General features: G+C 43.8%; 1 protein-coding gene across 2 annotated transcripts; it reads right to left on the bottom strand.

The window, feature by feature from the left end:
* Positions 1 to 771: 771 nt before the first annotated feature.
* Positions 772 to 14,100, bottom strand: Ido1 (indoleamine 2,3-dioxygenase 1). 2 transcript variants are annotated; one of them, XM_005066560.4, is made up of 10 exons: positions 13,963 to 14,100; positions 10,755 to 10,850; positions 10,519 to 10,638; positions 8,147 to 8,265; positions 6,282 to 6,296; positions 4,921 to 5,020; positions 4,060 to 4,177; positions 2,915 to 2,966; positions 2,387 to 2,535; positions 772 to 1,405 (listed from the first exon to the last, which is right to left on the bottom strand). In XM_005066560.4, the coding sequence occupies exons 1-10, from the start codon at positions 14,053 to 14,055 to the stop codon at positions 1,077 to 1,079; spliced, it is 1,191 nt and encodes a 396-aa protein (XP_005066617.1). In that variant the 5' UTR covers positions 14,056 to 14,100; the 3' UTR covers positions 772 to 1,076. The 2 variants fall into 2 exon arrangements, with proteins under 2 accessions (XP_005066617.1, XP_021080785.1); XM_021225126.2 differs by lacking the exon at positions 13,963 to 14,100 and adding an exon at positions 12,635 to 12,773.
* Between the last annotated feature and the right edge of the window lie 2,562 nt (positions 14,101 to 16,662).

Below are 16,662 nucleotides of genomic sequence, written 5' to 3'. Positions count from 1 at the left end.
TTCCATTGCCCCCCTGTGCCCACCACCTAATGCTGGGATTACAGGTATTGTGTCTTCATCTCAATTCCTCTGAACTCATCAAGGATCCCATTAATAAGTTAGCTCATATCAGAGTATAAACGCCAGTGACCCAGACTTTCAGAAGACATTGTATTATGAAGATTTTTTAGTAACTTTCCTGTTTCTGTCATGAAATTCCATGACCTAAAGCCACTTAGGGAAAAAATAGTTCATTGTGGCTTGTGGTTCCAGAGAAGGTGTCCATCCGAGTTGGGAAGGCATTGCGGCAGGCAACCGAAGCAGGGAGCTGGCTGGTCACATATCTAATCACATGACAGCAGAGAATGTGAATACAAGCGGGATGAGGCTGTAACCCTTCAAAGTCAACTTCAGACAGCAAGGCTGCACCTCCTAAAGGCCAGAAGCACGGCAAACTTGGCCACCAAACAGGGAGCAGGTGTTCAGCTTGCTTAGGGTGAATCTGTTTCGGGGGAGGGCATTCCTCATCCAATCTATCACAAAAGGTGATCTCAGCTCTGAGAAATGCACCCACACATTTATTCATTCTTTTATATATTCTTCCCAGAGATATTTTCTAAGACTGGTAAATAGTTGTCTGGCACCCTAAGGTTCCATTGTAATGAGAATACGCACTAACCAAAGTGCGGTAACAGGGAATACATTAGTAGCATTTTAAAAGTATAGAACTCAGCTCTGGCAAGGAAAAGTCCCTTGGAGGGATCTTGAATCACAGCTACGAAGGACACACGGTTTATTCAGCCTTACAAGAATTTTTATTTACTGAGCTTCATTGTCATATTCCAATCACCAATATAATTTATAACTTTTCTTATGTCATTTTTAAATATCATTAGATGGCTCTCTTTTGTTACTCTCCCACAGATGATCTTGAAATCAATCGTGCCTTACTGGTAACTCATTCCATACTCTTACTCTATGGGTCTGATTTAACAAGCTACGACAGGATGGATGCAGATCTCTGCGCACTGAGCAAATGCAATCTTGCTACAACAGGATGGATGCAGGTCTCTGTGCACTGAGCAAATGCAATCTTGCTACACTAAGCACCTCTCAGTCGCTTCCTTCACACTCGTCAGGAAATTCATTACGTCAGTACCCCCAGTCCCTCTGTTTTCCTCTGACCCAGAGTCGCCCCTGAGCTTCTGCGAAGGTTTCACAATATACGTCCTGACTATGCCGAGGTGGAATCTTCTCAGAGAGACCAGCCCGTTCACACACGCGTTATATGCTATCTTCAGGTCTTCATCACCGTGTGAAATGACAAACTCACGGAGCGAGGGACCGGACTCTAACGAGCAAAGGAAGTCGCGGTGGGCTGGAGGCATGTACTCTCTCATTTCCTGGAGGAATTCCGCAGGAGATCCTACATCAAGATGAAGACAGATAAAGGGGTTGGGGAGAAAGGAGAGAAAGGGGGTCAAGGCCAGGCAGGCTGTGTAACCATTATCCATATTCACTGTGGGGGATTGGAAACAAGACCTCCCAAAATGGCTTGCTACTTGCTGCTAGCATCGGCTATTAATGAAGACAGAATAAGCAAATCAGTCCTAATAAAGTGTTTTCCCTGTGTTTGCTTTGCCTTCCTTCTCTCTTGCTCCCCTTCTTTCCCTCTCTATTACTCCTCCTCTCCTTGATTTATTTGGTTCTGCTGGACAGGATCTCACTATTTAGCTCAGGATGCCTTTGAATTTGCCAGACTTCTTCAACATCCTGAATGCTGGGATTATAGATGGGCAACATCACAACTGGCTCTTGCCTTCTTTCTTTTCTGTCATATTGGATCCCTCTGAGAGGCTGCTGGTACAAAAAGGGACTGTATAATCTACCCTTAGTCAATCATGATGCCCGACCAAAGGGATTAAGTTATCTTTTTAAAAACATGCTTGAGTTTCACCTAGCACAGGGTGTTTTTTTCTGTTTGCTAAGCCTAAGAAAACACAAAAGTGGGAGGATTTTTTCTTTCTCTCCTTTGAAGCCTCCAGAAGAAAACATTCAACCCATGCAGTCGTTGGGTGCAAGCCATACTCTGGGCTGCCAGGCTGCAGGGTGTTGCACACCAGGCCAGTGGCAGCCCTTGGTTGTCACCGAGGTCACTGCTTTGCAGCTTCTGCTCACAGATGTGTCTCATTTTCAGAGCGCATGACCCTGGCTATGGTTATGTGTCAGCTCTCAGTACAGAGAATGATGAACCTGGGTTTGAGCTTTGGCTCATCTGTGAAATGGGGCAAGAGTCCCTGACGCACCAGACACATTCAGGAGAGAGTCTGTTGGGGAGGATCCTTAACCTGCTTTAAGATCTAATCCTGTTAGTAGTAAGAAAATGCATGCTGTCATCTCCACCTACCTTCACCAGTCTCATGCTCTATTCCCAGAAGGATGTCGAGGCACTGAAAGATGCTGCTCTGGCCGGCGCTGCCCCCTGAAAACTTTTTTGGGGTGTCCCAGACCCCCTCATACAGCAGACCCTCTGACATCTTGGGGTTGCCTTTCCAACTAGAATTAATTATCAGATAAAAAAATCTTACATTAGAGGTGATTCTTCCACACACCCTCTGTCACGCATTTTCATGCATGAAAATAATAAATAGCAGAGTTCCGAGAAAGTTTGACATACTTTCTGAGTGGAACCTCGCTTCACCCTAGTTTAGGTCATTTTCTCCCTTTGCTCTGAGTCATTTTCCCACCCCTGTTCCAGGGACTCCCTGGTCAATAGTTACCAGAGAACACAGGCTGAGCTTTCTATGCAACATGGATATAGATGTTAGCATACAAATTATTATTTCAATCCAAAGAACAGTAGAGGCCAGAAATTAGGATCTGGTCTGTTCTTTGCATGAATTGAGGAAATAAATTCAAGCCTCAGACTACATACCCAGACAAATATATGCGCAGAACACTGAAAAACTTGTTTGGATCCACGAACTCTGTGAAGAAAAAAATGGAGGTATTTACTAAATAGCATCAGAGGTATGCAATGAATTCAAACAAACTGTAAACAACTATCATACTACAGTAAAGATACCAGGCAGACCCACAAAGTGTCTGTGGGCAAGCACCTCTTTGCTCTGTCTTCTCGTGGAGAAACCTACTCATCACTTCACCTGTACCCCGAATTGGGTCTGCTAAGGGACCAACTAGCCTCACATACAAGACACAATCATCCAAATGAAACAGTCAGCATTGCACAGCAACACTCTGTGTGCTTCCTGACACAGCGGACACAACGCTTGCAAAGACAAACCAGGACTGGACATGGAACTCAGTGGGAGTGTGCTTTCTTAGAAAGTATGGGCTCTGGACTCCATCACGGGCAGCGTAGACACACACACACACACACACACACACACACAGCACACACAATATGCAAGCACAGTCACAGACACACAGGTGCACACACACACACACACACATATGCAGTAGCCCATGGGATCCACGCATGGGTCTTCCTAACCTTACTTCCATTTGATTAGAAGGGTTTCTCCCTCAATAGCCCAGCAGCAGCAGCTTCAAACTCACAAACAAAACCTCTCTTGTTAAACTGAGGCAAGAAGGCAGAATTCCTTCCCAAAGTACTCTTTTGTACTTCCTGGGTTTTATAGTTTCTCCGGTAGTTTTGAAGCAATTCTTTTCTCTGTTACCCCATAGCGAATTTTTGAAAAAGCAGAGTTAATTCAGATCGGAGCCTAGGCTTTTCAACACTTTAATTGCGTCAGCATTCAACAGGTTTCTTCATGGATTTTGACAGACAAGGAAGTTCCTCTGCGTTAAAGATACCCCGGTTGGAATTCTGGGTTCTCTGTTTACTGCCAGTGGTGTCACCTTATCTCTTTGACTTTAGATTTCCTTTCCTGAGAAAGGAAATAATGAGACCTACTCCACAAAAGCATAATGATGCAGCCAGGTGGGCAGGCGCTCAGCAATGGGTGCCTTGCGCCTCCTTTTTAAAACACCTCTTTGCTTCAGATACCGGACACACATGACTGTGAGCCCAGAATATGTACTGCCAACGATACTTACCTGGCATCCTCCTAAAATAATCCCTGGCATTCTCCAGACTGGTAGCTATATCACCCAATGCCCTTGCCAACGTTTTCTGGTCTTGATTCTGTACTGCACTGAATACAGTGGGGATCGCCTTAAAAATAAGATTTAAAAAATTAGAGCTATGTAAGATCTAGAGGCAAACGCAGGTACAGGATAACCCTATCTTATTCAGCAAATCAAGTTAATGTTTCCATTTCTACCTCTTGACTGTACATGAATGTTTATGAATTTGTATACACCTGTTGGGTGCACAAGCTTGTGCTTGTGCCCACGTGGAGGCCAGAGGTTAACATCCAGAATCACTAAGAACCGCTCATGGCTTATGAGAGAGGACCTCTTATCAGCCTGGAGCTTACTAATTAGGCTTGCTGGCTGGCCAGAGAGCCCAGGATCTGCCTATCTGCACCTCCAGCCTTTGCAAGGGCATCCGGACATGCTCAGGTTTTTCATGCGAATTCGGGAGACCAGACTCAGGTTTCATGCTTACAAACCAAATGCTTTACCCACTGAGTCATCTCCCCAGCCCTCTGCATTTCTCTTTCTGGTCAGAACAATTGGACTTACAACACTGTATGTATATTAATGACAAATCCCTTTGAAGATTTTTTATTTCTTGCTGGAATCTCATTCTAAATCTGATTCTAAATGCATAGCCCTTAGATTTTATATTTCAGGGAGATGTATGAAAATAAATATTTGTTTTTTAGTAAAGGATGTATTTCCTTCAATTTTATGATCAGGGTAAAGTCAACCATGCAATTGTAATTGAGTTGCTGCATAGTTGCTCTGCTTACGTAAAATGGGAAGGAAACAGCTAAGAGAGAACAGACATACTTGGATTGCAGGAGAAGCTGCGATTTCCACCAATAGAGATACAAGGAAGAAGCCTTTACCGCAGTTCCCACCGGGAAATGAGAACAGAATGTCCATGTTGCTGAGAAAACAAGTCACGGTTGGCAAACAAGTCAGGAAAACCAATGGTGCATTTGTAGAGCAACATACTTCCCAATATTTTTATACATTTTCGTTTCAAAAAGAATTGTGCCAGAGTTGTTTACTCTCTCTAATGCATATCTGAGAGTACTAAAAGTTAGGTATATTGGGTGCATTGCCTAAAGATCATATGTAATTAAGGTCATGCTCACACTTGGAATTTAATTCCAGAACACAGACCTAGAAACCCCATAATAAGTCTGTTTTCATAAATTGCACAGGCATGCATGTTGTCATAAATATATGCTGAAAGTCCTGAGTTCTATTCCCAGTAAACCCTGCCCATCCAGCCCCCCTCCTCCACCCCTATCTGGCACACACACAAGACTGGCTAGATTCTGTTTTTCTTTTCTACTGAAGTTTTGGCATTGTTGCAACTCTGTCTTCACAATGTGTGTGTCTATGAGTTTTGAAGTGCTTAGATTCCTGGGTTCTAAAGCTTGGCCATGATGATGCTTGTCTGCTGTGGGACCCTGTTTTAAAAAGCTCTTATTTAAAGATACTGTTTAAACTCTTGGCCATCACCAATAAAGGCCTATGGAACCACCACCTCCCTTTTCCCCACAGAATTATTTTTTTCAGTCATTATTTATGGTGTTGTGAGCTAGAGGCCTGCTGTTGTGATAATACTATGAAACACTCATGCCTCCAAGACCTTCACACTCACTGTGTCTTAGGCTATAAACACTAGCCCTCCCCTCCAGCATTTTCTGGACTCCCCCTTTCAGTCTTCTGTTAGAGGAGTGCTTGTAGCACTTTATCTTTTATAAATTTATTTCTATGTATTTAGCCTAACTTCATCTAGGTGAGATTACACTTGTGTCATATATGTTTTAGTTCCCCAACTTTTAATTAAGTTTAGTACATAGATCAAAACCGGTAATAATTGGGTGAAAAAGAGTGACATAGACTAATAGGTGATATTATTAGTTACTTCTAGTCACAAATGTTATAGGGTCACACACATAGAGACATGTATTTTTTGTACCTGTCCATATTAATTTCATACATGTAGATGCAAATAGCAGCTTTGCAAGTTGAATCATATCAATAGATTCAACTAAGGGCTGGATTATTTGCCTTTTAAATAATTATTTTAATTACCGTCTTCTTAAACTCAATCATTTTGAATATCCCCGTCATCCTACATTCAGTTTAGAGGGCAAGTAATTCTTAGAATAAAATAAAAACCAAATACTTACTCATATGTCCTAGGCCTGAAGAGAGAAGCCACAAAACAATGTGCCAATTGGAAGAGAGAAAAAAAAAAACAGTTATAAAACAAGGTGAATCTGAGTATTGGTTCATACACTGTGATCTATTAGTGTTGAGATACAGGTTTAACGGAGGAAAAACATGTTTTGTTGTTGATATATATATATATATATATATATATATATATATATATAAACCTTCTTAATGCTGAGACCCTTCAATATAGTTCTTCATGTTGTGGTGACCCCCAACCATAAAATTGCTTTCATTGCTACTTCATAACTGTAATTTTGCTACCATTGTGAATCATAATGTAAATATCTGATATGACAAGATAACTGATAGTGACTCCAAAAGGGGTCGCAACCCACAGGTTGACAAGCTCTGAGTTGTACATTAATAAAAAAATACACATGAAGAATTATTTGTTACTATGAAGGAACATTCTAGAAAAAAAATATCTTTGCATTTTTGAGGCACTCCCGTGGGCTGACTCCTTCTCACAGGTACAAGTTACAGCCACTGGGGCTGCTAGCCCCTTGTTTTTTGTTGCAGGTCCCATCACTAGCTGACTTCTGAGCAGACGACCCTGAAAGCCCACAGGTAGCTGCTTCTCCAACTGAGCATGTGTTCATTCTTAAATGTAACTGTCTATCAAGAAGTTAGGTTTGTGGAATCTCAAAAACACTTTAATGAAAGGAAACCACACATTAAGAAGTTCGTATTTGATATTTGAGCTGGCAAGTAGTTTTAGAAGAGCCAATACTCATTGAGAAGATGTCACCACCAGACTGTCCTGTGGGCAAGCTTTTCTAGATTGATGATTGATGGGGGGCCGCTCAGTGTGGGTAGTGCCACCCTCTGAGCTGGTGGTCACAGTGCTATGAAGAAAGTTGGCTGAACAAGCCACAGAGAGCAAGCTTGGAAGCAGTGTTCCTCGTGGCTTCTGCTCCAGGTCCTGCCTCAAGATCTGCCCCCACCTTGATGGAATTATGAGGTGAGATAAAACATTCCCTCTCCAAGTTGCTCTTAGTCATGGAGTTTTATGACAGCAATAGAAGTCCTAACTAAGACAATGGCTTTACTGATCTGAAATACAACTCGCTGGATATACAAGTGTATACAAGTGTAGACAAGTATACACTTGTGATCCTAGAGCCCAGTTGACTGATGCAGGAGGACAACTAATTCAAGGACACTTGGGGCTACGGAGCAAGACACTGTCAAAAAATGGAACAAATGAAACAAAGCAAGAAAAATGAATTAAAACATCTCAAATACCAACTAACTTTTTAATACAAAACCAACTAAATTAAAAGGCATGCCTATTATTATTCTCCGTGTGCATGATATGGGGGCACACGTACCATGGTGCACATGCAGAGGTCAGAGGGAAATTTTGTGGAGCCAATTCTTTGCGTCCTCTACTTGTGTCCCAGGGGTTAAACTTAGACTGACAAGGCTGTGCAAGTACCCTTGCCTGCTGAGCCATCTTGATAGACCCCAAACCAATAAACACTATTTAGAATGTATTTTTATGCAGGAGAAGGAATTGAATAAAGAGAAGCGTGAAGGCATTTTCTGAGGTGACATACACACTCCTAAAGCTGCCTTCAGGTGGTGGTTGTATGAGGTGTGTCCATAATAGTCACACTGAACATGGAGGCTCTCTGGATTTTCCTGTAAGTATCCAGATACTGCTCTCCTGCTCATATAAGACATTCGTAATTACAGACACAACAGTCTTAGAAACCCTACCAAACAACAGAAGCTGTGCTGCCCCAAATTAAGGAATAAGTATTCTGCATTAATAGCATGCGTTCCAAGCCCTGTTCTGCTCATAGTTACATACCCATTGGGATCCTTTTTCTTCCAGTTCGCCAGGACACAGTCTGCATAAGACAGAATGGGAGGCAGCCCCAGCTTCTCTGAGAGTTTACAGTAGGGAACAGCGATATTTCTGGGCAGCACCTGATTAAAACAGCTCAATTTCAGCCACAGAAACATCTTACCTTTTCTTCTCATCTCACCGCTAAAACTCATCCTGGAGCATACACAGCACTTGGAAGCCAGTGTGTAATTTTTCTCTCCCATGTTTCAAAATGTAACCCTGGTGACTGTTCATGTTTGGGATGCAGGGTTGTTGAGGGCATAATTTGGCCACAGACATGGAAAAAAGACAAGGAGACTAAAGGTTTTATTTTCTAATGACCCTGGGCTATTTTCACTCTGCTCTTCACCCATCCATCCCATGAGACACCATGTTAGCTATTGGTAACAAAAAAGGGAAAGTCAGATGTCTCTGGATTTCAAGGGATGTGACTCATGTGAGAAATGCAAGTAGACTCCTGTCTCGGAGCACACCGAAGAGTGGAGCACTCCTGGACACCCCTACCCCATATGTGCGTGCGTGCGTGCGTGCGTGCGTGTGTGTGTGTGTGTGTGTGTGTGTGTGTGTGTGTTCTGCTTTCAGTAAATGTCACTATACTAGGCATATGCCAGGCATATTAATGCAGTCATTCTATCCCACTACTTGGAAAGATAGTGCAGGAGAATTGAGAGTTCAAGACTAGCCCAGGATACAGAATGAGTTCCAGATTAGTCTGTGCTACACAGTGAGACTGTATGTGTGTGGTGTGTGTGTGCATGACTGTCTCAATACACAAAACAACAACAACAACTCACAAGTTGTGCCATCTAGCGTTCCTTTAAACTGTATGGATGTGACTGTTGATTCCGATGGGAGGTACAAAGGTTAGAACAGCATAGTCTGGACATCTCTGGGAGGGTGTTTCCAAAGATTAACTAAGCCAGGAAGATGCGCCCTGATTGTGGACAGAAGGGTCTACTAGGCAGCAGCCCCAGGTGGAATATTGGGGAAACAGCAGAAAGTCTAGAGCACAGGAGTCCCTGTCTCCGTTACCTGGTCACCATGAGATGGTACTCCCACCACATGAGGCCAAGTGACTATGGAAGGAAGACTCTGAAGCCATGAACTGAATAAATACTTCTTTCTCTCCCTTAAGTTGCTTTGAGAGGTGTTTCGTTGGTGAAGAGAACACTGGTTTTCCCCATGAGTGGTGCATCCTCCTTGCAGACTCTTAGTTCCCTGCTGTCCAAGCTGAATTCTCCCAGTGGTTTTGTTAACTCCACTACATTTGCCTGGCTTAAAGTCATTTGGTTTAGAACCAGATGGTCCCACACAGCAATTAAAGTAATCATCACAATGACTCACAGCTGGGGTGTGCACATATAACACAGGGGGGGGTGAGGTAAGGGACCCAAAGGCCACCATGGACAGAGCAGACACTCTAGCAGCATAAAGTCATCATTGTAACACACTGACAGTGTGACAGTCAGCCGGTGCTGACACTGTTTTGAGAAATCATGACTTCAGGTTAGCTCAAAATATTTGTGGGTGGGTTTTACCAAGAGAGCAAAATCAGAAACACTGTTCATCATATCACACCTACGCCTGCTGTGAACCCGGAAACACTTTAGTTGCAGCTAGTCATACATATTTCAAAAGGAAATACATGTTCTCCATCAGAGGTTTGCAGACATGGGACCAGAGGGGAACCGGGAAGAATTCAGTAAAATCATCTGATCTCACTTGGGAAAAGCAGAGGGAGCATCCTAACACTTAACCTATTACAGCCAGCTTTGCAGAAGTGGAGAAAGTCAGAATGCTGACTTACATTCCATTATTTATTTTCACTTTGAAACAAATCCCTTGCTTTCAATAAGTTGTATATTTCTAATGCCAGAATTTAAAAGTGCAATAAGGTCATGATAAATTAAAACGTGTTTTACTTCATCTTTCTTTCCTAATTCTGACTTTCCAACTGAGTCTAATAAACATGTTTTGTGGCTTTGTTGTTGTTGTTTTTAATGATGCTAAGACCATGATGGTCTCCTCTACATGCAAACTTTTAAAATGTAGCTCAGTGTAGCCCAACACACATACTCGAGGTCCCAGGCTAGCGTTGGAGAGTAGCAACTCCCCGGCATCACTAGTAATGATAATCATACAGTTCTAATATTTAACTTTTTGCAGTACTGGGGTTCAAACCTAGGACCGTCCACATGCCGGGCAAAATCTCTATAGCTGATTTGTATTCCAAGCCCTCTAAAGCTTTTACATTTAGTGTAAACTGGAATTCATTTTCATGCTAAAGAAAGTCCAACATGAGAAATACTCCCCCCCCCCCAAAATCTCCAAACCTTTCGAATATCACTATTTCCTCGGTTCCACACATACGCCATGGTGATGTACCCCAGAGCCAAATGTGCCAGGCGCTGCAACCTATGTCCTCTCAGCTCATCAATGTTGAGTACTGGCAGCTGAGAATAGATGGAGACATTTGACTAACATCAGTCCTGGGAATGTTGTGGGTTTTAGACCCAAGGTTAATATGTGAAGAAACCACACAGAAACACCATGACACTGTTTTACAAACCTTCTCAACTTCTTCTCGAAGCTTCCCATTGTCAATCAGTTCAGGAAGGTTACTAGCAATGCGGGTCCAGGCACTGAATGTCTGAGGCAGTTCCGTCTTGAAAGGGAAACAAGACCAGCATGTTTGAATTGCTCCTGGAGTGGCATGAGTTTTCCTGTGGATGGTCTATCTTGCCTTTGGTTCCACTGGTGTCCCAGCAAGCACCAGCCAGGTGTTGCCGCCTGACCAGTGCAAGGGCAGAGGCCCATGCCCTTTCCTGTTCCAGCACTCCCATTCACGTCTTCCAAATCCACGACAATTCTACCCAAGCCCTCCTCACTACTCCATCCTACCCCAGTCCCCTCTCCATGAATCCCATGGGCTATGCCTCTTTACACCGAGTCACTTATTTTCTGATATTTTTTCTTTCAGGCATATTCTTTGAATGGAAAAGAAACTGAGATGGCATTGAAGTCACCAGTAAATTAGGCACCACACTCAGCTTCACATATGTTTCTGGTATCCTGCAATGACCCAAGAAGTGGTCTCCCTGTCACACATTTAAAAATCCACCTGCCACTTATTTTGTGTGTAATTGATTTGTAGCTCCAACACGCATTTCCAGTTTTCAGAGTCAAAAACCTAATACATCTTTTGCAGGGTCTGGCATATTACTGGACTCTGAGTGCCTGTTCCGTACTAAGTAGGCAGCAGTCAGGGCTGTTGCTATAACTTTTGCAGTCTGAGGTGGGACAAAGAACTAGGATACAGTCTGTGTATGTCCATGTGTGTGCATGTGTGTGTGTGTGCATGTGTGTGGATGAATGTGTGTTCGTGTGTGTAGGTGTGTGCATGTGTGTGGATGAATGTGTGTATATGTGTGCATGTGAGTGCGTAAGTGTGTGTGTGTGTGTGTGTGTGTGTGTGTGTGTAGGTGAGAAGTCAACCTCAGGCGTGTTGTTCACCTTACTTTTGAAGCTGGGCCCCTCTATCCTGGAGCCCACTAATTAGGTTAGGCTGGCTGGCCAGCAAGCCCCAGGGACCCACTGGAGTTTTGAGCGCACACCACCTCACCAGCTTTTTGTTTTTAGTGTCGCTCCTGGAGATTGGATTCATGTTCTTATGCATCATGGCACTGTCTGAGCCATCTTCCTAACCTATGAACTGTCTTTTTCCCATCACAATTTCTGAAAGATATTTTCTCAGCATAAATGTTAACAATCTCAACATGTGGTTGCTTTCTTTCTTTAATCCAGAATAGTCACCTCATCACAATTGGCGGGTTCTCACACTCCTCTGACACAGGCTGTGCGTGTGCTTTAGGGGAGCTTGAACACAAGTACCCCCGATCCTGGGAACATCAGCTGCCAAGCTGCCACCGCAGGTAGGGGAGAGCAAGGAAATTGAAGCCGTTCACCGGGCGGGACTACTGTTTGCGTGGTGTCGACTTCCTCCACCACAGGTTATTTTCACCCACACCCACAAATGAAAATGAAATTCAAATAGAGAGCTCTCCTAAATCTCACATTTACAATCACACATCGACAACGAACCCTACAGATACAGGCAATGTCCCGAAATGGATTCCAGAACTCTAAACCACACCCTCGTGGAGTCCTGGTGCCGGCTCCCTCTGGCTGCTTCCCACTACTCCAGCGGTTTCTCAACTCGTGGGTCGCGAGCCCTTGCGGGATCGCTGGACCTTTTAACAAGGGTTGCTTAAGACCATCGAAAAACACAGATCTTTACATTACGATTCATAACAGCAGCAAAATTACAGTTACGAAGTAGCAACGAAAATAATGTTATGGTTGGGGATCACTGCAACGTGAGAAAGGGTAGCAGCGTTAGGAAGGTGGAGGAGAAACACTGCGCTAGACCCTGAGGTGGCCAATACTCACACAGTGACTCGGCACATGGAGACCTCAACACTAGGTACGCCAGGGCACCCAAGGATGCAGGCTCCAGGGCGTCTCTTGCATGGGTACCAGGCTTGGAGCCCACAGGCGTGTGAGCCCCGGCTGCGTGCTTGACCATAGTACCGCCCTCGAGGCTAGAAGCCGCCTGATTGGATAGGAGCTTCTCTCGGGGTGCTCCTCCTGGGCGCTCCGCGGGGTGCATGCTCTAGAAAGCCTAGAAAGCCCCAGACCAGGCAAGCTGATACAGGCTCCTAGCCACCTCTAACTCTGCAGGGTTCCAATGCTTCGCCTGCCTAGGAACCGCCTTGGTTTTCCATATCTTATCTCAGTCTCCAGCCCACTGACACAAGATCTGTGCTGTCCTGGCTCCGTGCTCCTCCTGGTTGGATCCCTCCCAGTGTCACTCAAACTCAAAAAGCGGCTGTTTACTCCGGTTCTTAGTGGGACTAGGAGAGCTCAAGCCACCTCTACAGGACTATCTTGCCTCCAACCTATTCTCCGTAAGTTCTCATAATGAAAATGTTGGCGATAAACTGGTATGCGTGGCGTTCTTTACAATCCAATTTAGTGACAGAGTTTTTGTTTGTTCTGTAGGTTTTTGGGTTTGTTTTGTTTGAGACAGTCTGTCTCTAATTTGAGGTCATCCTCCTGCTTCTGTTTCCCGGGTGCTGGAATTATACTTGTGCACCACCGTACCTGGTTGAGATGCGTGGTGTTTTAAGATGATTATATCCCTCACCACACACACAAACACACACTGCACTTCGAGGCTAAAACTTGCACAAAAGCACAATCGAGGTAGTTTAGACCCTCCCTTGAATTATGCTTGGCAAACGATAAGCATTATTGATACTAAACGAAAGTTATTGGTATGCTGTCTCATGTATGGAAATTAGTGAGGAACACAGGCTCTGTACATTTGATATAGTTCAGAAGAGGAGGAGAATTCCCACGACTTGGGCCATTTGACTGTTGCCTTTGAAAAGGTGGTTGTTACAAAACCATTTCCCCCCTACAAGCGCTGTTCCTTTATGAAGTTAAAAGACTTCCCATGCTCTCCTTCTTTCGTTACTTGACATTTCTATGCTAGGGCAGTAAGGAGCACAAACATGACTGAATTTGGAAGGACAGACATTGAAGGACAAGGGAGCTCCCTTGTTTGTACCCTGGCTCCAAGTTCGATAGTTCTTTGTGCATTTGTTCCTCAGAAGGTGAGAGGAGGCAGGGTTGCTGTCTCAGAAATTCACCTGTCAAGATAAACAATGAGGATATAATGAGGATAAAACAGTTTTCATTTAGATCTCTCTTACCAGTGGGTGTGGCAGCGCAAAGCCTACATCTTCATTTATGTGGTATTCTTCAAGGGTCTTCCTAGAACCTTCAGTGGGAGACATGTGCGCCATTGCTGTCCACTCCACTGACCCCTTGGCCACTGAAGGAGCTCCCAAGCATCTCTTTATAGACACAGTTGGGCCAATCCCCACAGCTGACGCGTAGGCAGGGAGAAGTGACTTCCACTTGAGACAGTTTCATTTTCTATTTTATGTATTTGTAATTTGACAAACAATAAAACCCACAAAGCAAATCTATTCATCATATGAAGAAATTAAACATTTGCATTTCTTATCATACTTACCTTTAACGTCGTCAACTATTGGCTATGATGTCCCTGGGGCTTCCAGTACACATTATGGTGACTGAGTACTCACAGCCTTGGAAATGCCTCCACCCTACCCGTTACTTGGGTGGCCACCTGCTACCCCAGCAGAATCAGGAATCCAAGCCACAAAGGGCACAACTGAAATGGCAGCAACTGTGAAGACAGGTGACCCGGAGAGAGCGCTTTACTTTGGAGAACTTTTCAGAGTTTGAGTTTAAAACGAAGGACATCGTGACAGCTGTGGTCCAAACTACCAATAGTTATCTGTTACCGGTTTTCATATACACTTCACGGGTCTTTAAAAATGTCAGTGTCACGCCTCAGTTACCCTCCCAGTTACCTGGGAGACAGGTTAGCTGGTGTCTGAAGCAACAGGAAACAAAAGTATAGGCAAAGCAAATCTGTACACAGACCGTCCTCCTAGTGGTCTTACCTAGATGCCTGTGTTATGGCTAATGGAGGGCTTAACGTCTTCACATGACTAGTGAGTCAGTTTTTGGAGCGTCATTCACCTTTTTTCTATGGTATGTGGCTTCCAGGGCAAATGTATGATGAGGGAGCAGCTCTGCACATCTGGAAGTCGTCTAGTGTGTCCAGAACGAAAGCAAAAGTTCAAATAATGAAAAATGTTTCTCACAATACAAAATTGAGACTATCTGGTAAAGGTTTATATAGTACACCTAAGTTTATGTCCACTTTGATACCATGTTTTTTGTCTTGTTTTGTGGGTTTCTTATTTTTATTTTATTTTTTTCAATTTTTAAGATAGGGACTCATGATTTCCAGAAATGTATAAGGATGACACCAACTGGCAAACTGAGCAATAGTGGAGAGGCTACTTTAAATGCCCCTCCCTGATTATGAGTTTGATGACTACCTTATATATGCCATCCAGTGGCCACCATTTCATCCAGTGGCTAATGGAAGCAGAGACAGATACCCACAGCTAGACACTGAACTGAACTCCTGGAACGCAGTAACAGAGAGAGGAGTGATGAGCAAAGGGTTCAAGACTAGGCTGGTGAAACCCACAGAGACAGCTGACCTGAACAAGGGGGAACTCATGGACCTCAGACTGATGGCTGAGAGGCCATCATGAGACCCCTAAATTTGGGTGTCAGTGAGGAGGCCTCAGCAATCTATGGGACCTTGGGTAGTAAGTAGATCAGTACCCCTGGCATACAAATGGTCTTTGGGAGCCCATTCCACATCGAGGGATGCTGTCTCAGCCTGAACACATGAGGGAGGGCCTAGGCCCTGCCCTGGATGAAATGACAGACTCTGGAGATCCCCCAAGGAGGGTTTCACCATCCCTGGAGAGGTGAGTAGGAATTGGGTGGGGGCGGGGGGGGGGGGCTGGTGGGAGACAGGGAGGAGGAGAGGGAGAGGGAGCTTGGATTGACATGTGAAGCAAGCTTGTTTCTAATTTAAATAAAAAATACCATAAAAATAAAAAAATATAGGGCCTCACTCTGTAAAGCTATTGGTTTTTGTTTTGTTTGTTTTGTTTTTTGTTTTTGTGAAATACTGAACCAAAAGAAGAAACCACATTGTTCTTTTTGATGATCAGAAGAAAAAGAAAAGTACACTAAAAGACAATGCAGGCTTATCATGCAGGCCATTAGCTCTTGGGGCAAATTAATGAACCAAGATTCTGGAACATTCTAGAACAACTCTGATATCATTAGCCTGTGAGGGCTTTTCTTTGAACAGATGGCTTTTACAAGAATATGTGCTCATTAAAAAAAAAGTCAGGAAAAATCGAAACCAAAAATAACACAGCAAGGAGAACACAATGGTGGTGTTTCTGTAAACTAAATGTTTCACAAGGGTGATTCACTTGGAACCATGTCCAAGGCGGGTCATGAAGTCTTATTATATCTTCCAAGTATGACGCAAGGTAATATTTTTACATTGAGTCCTATCATTTCTACTAGACAAAAGATTCTAACACATTATTGACAACTGGAAAATATGTTAGTCTAAACATGGAATGAAGTTCTAGAAATTCTGACTTGGAAAAAAAATATCTCAGGGGAAGTTCTAAAGAGTCCTGGCTAGCAAGGTTTGTTTTTCACCCTGCTTACCCAGGTGCCTCCATCCCCTCTGATGTCACACACACAAGCTGCATCCATTTCCTTATGCTTTGTGTCACGCCCTCCAGGTGCTACCCATTTCATACATCTAAAACTATGCTGTATCAACCCTGTCTTCTTGATTTCTGGAACTACGGTCTTGACTCTTTGCCTTGATTTTTCCTCCTGCTGAAAGTGGCTGGTGTCTGGCTTCTAAACAGCATCTTAGTCCTCTGCTCTCACAGACTCTTTTCTTCCTCTTGAGGTTTTCCCGT

The sequence above is a fragment of the Mesocricetus auratus genome, unplaced genomic scaffold, assembly GCF_017639785.1.
Source record: "Mesocricetus auratus isolate SY011 unplaced genomic scaffold, BCM_Maur_2.0 Super-Scaffold_100026, whole genome shotgun sequence".
NCBI lineage: Eukaryota > Metazoa > Chordata > Mammalia > Rodentia > Cricetidae > Mesocricetus > Mesocricetus auratus.
This window is presented reverse-complemented; position numbering and strand designations above follow the sequence as displayed.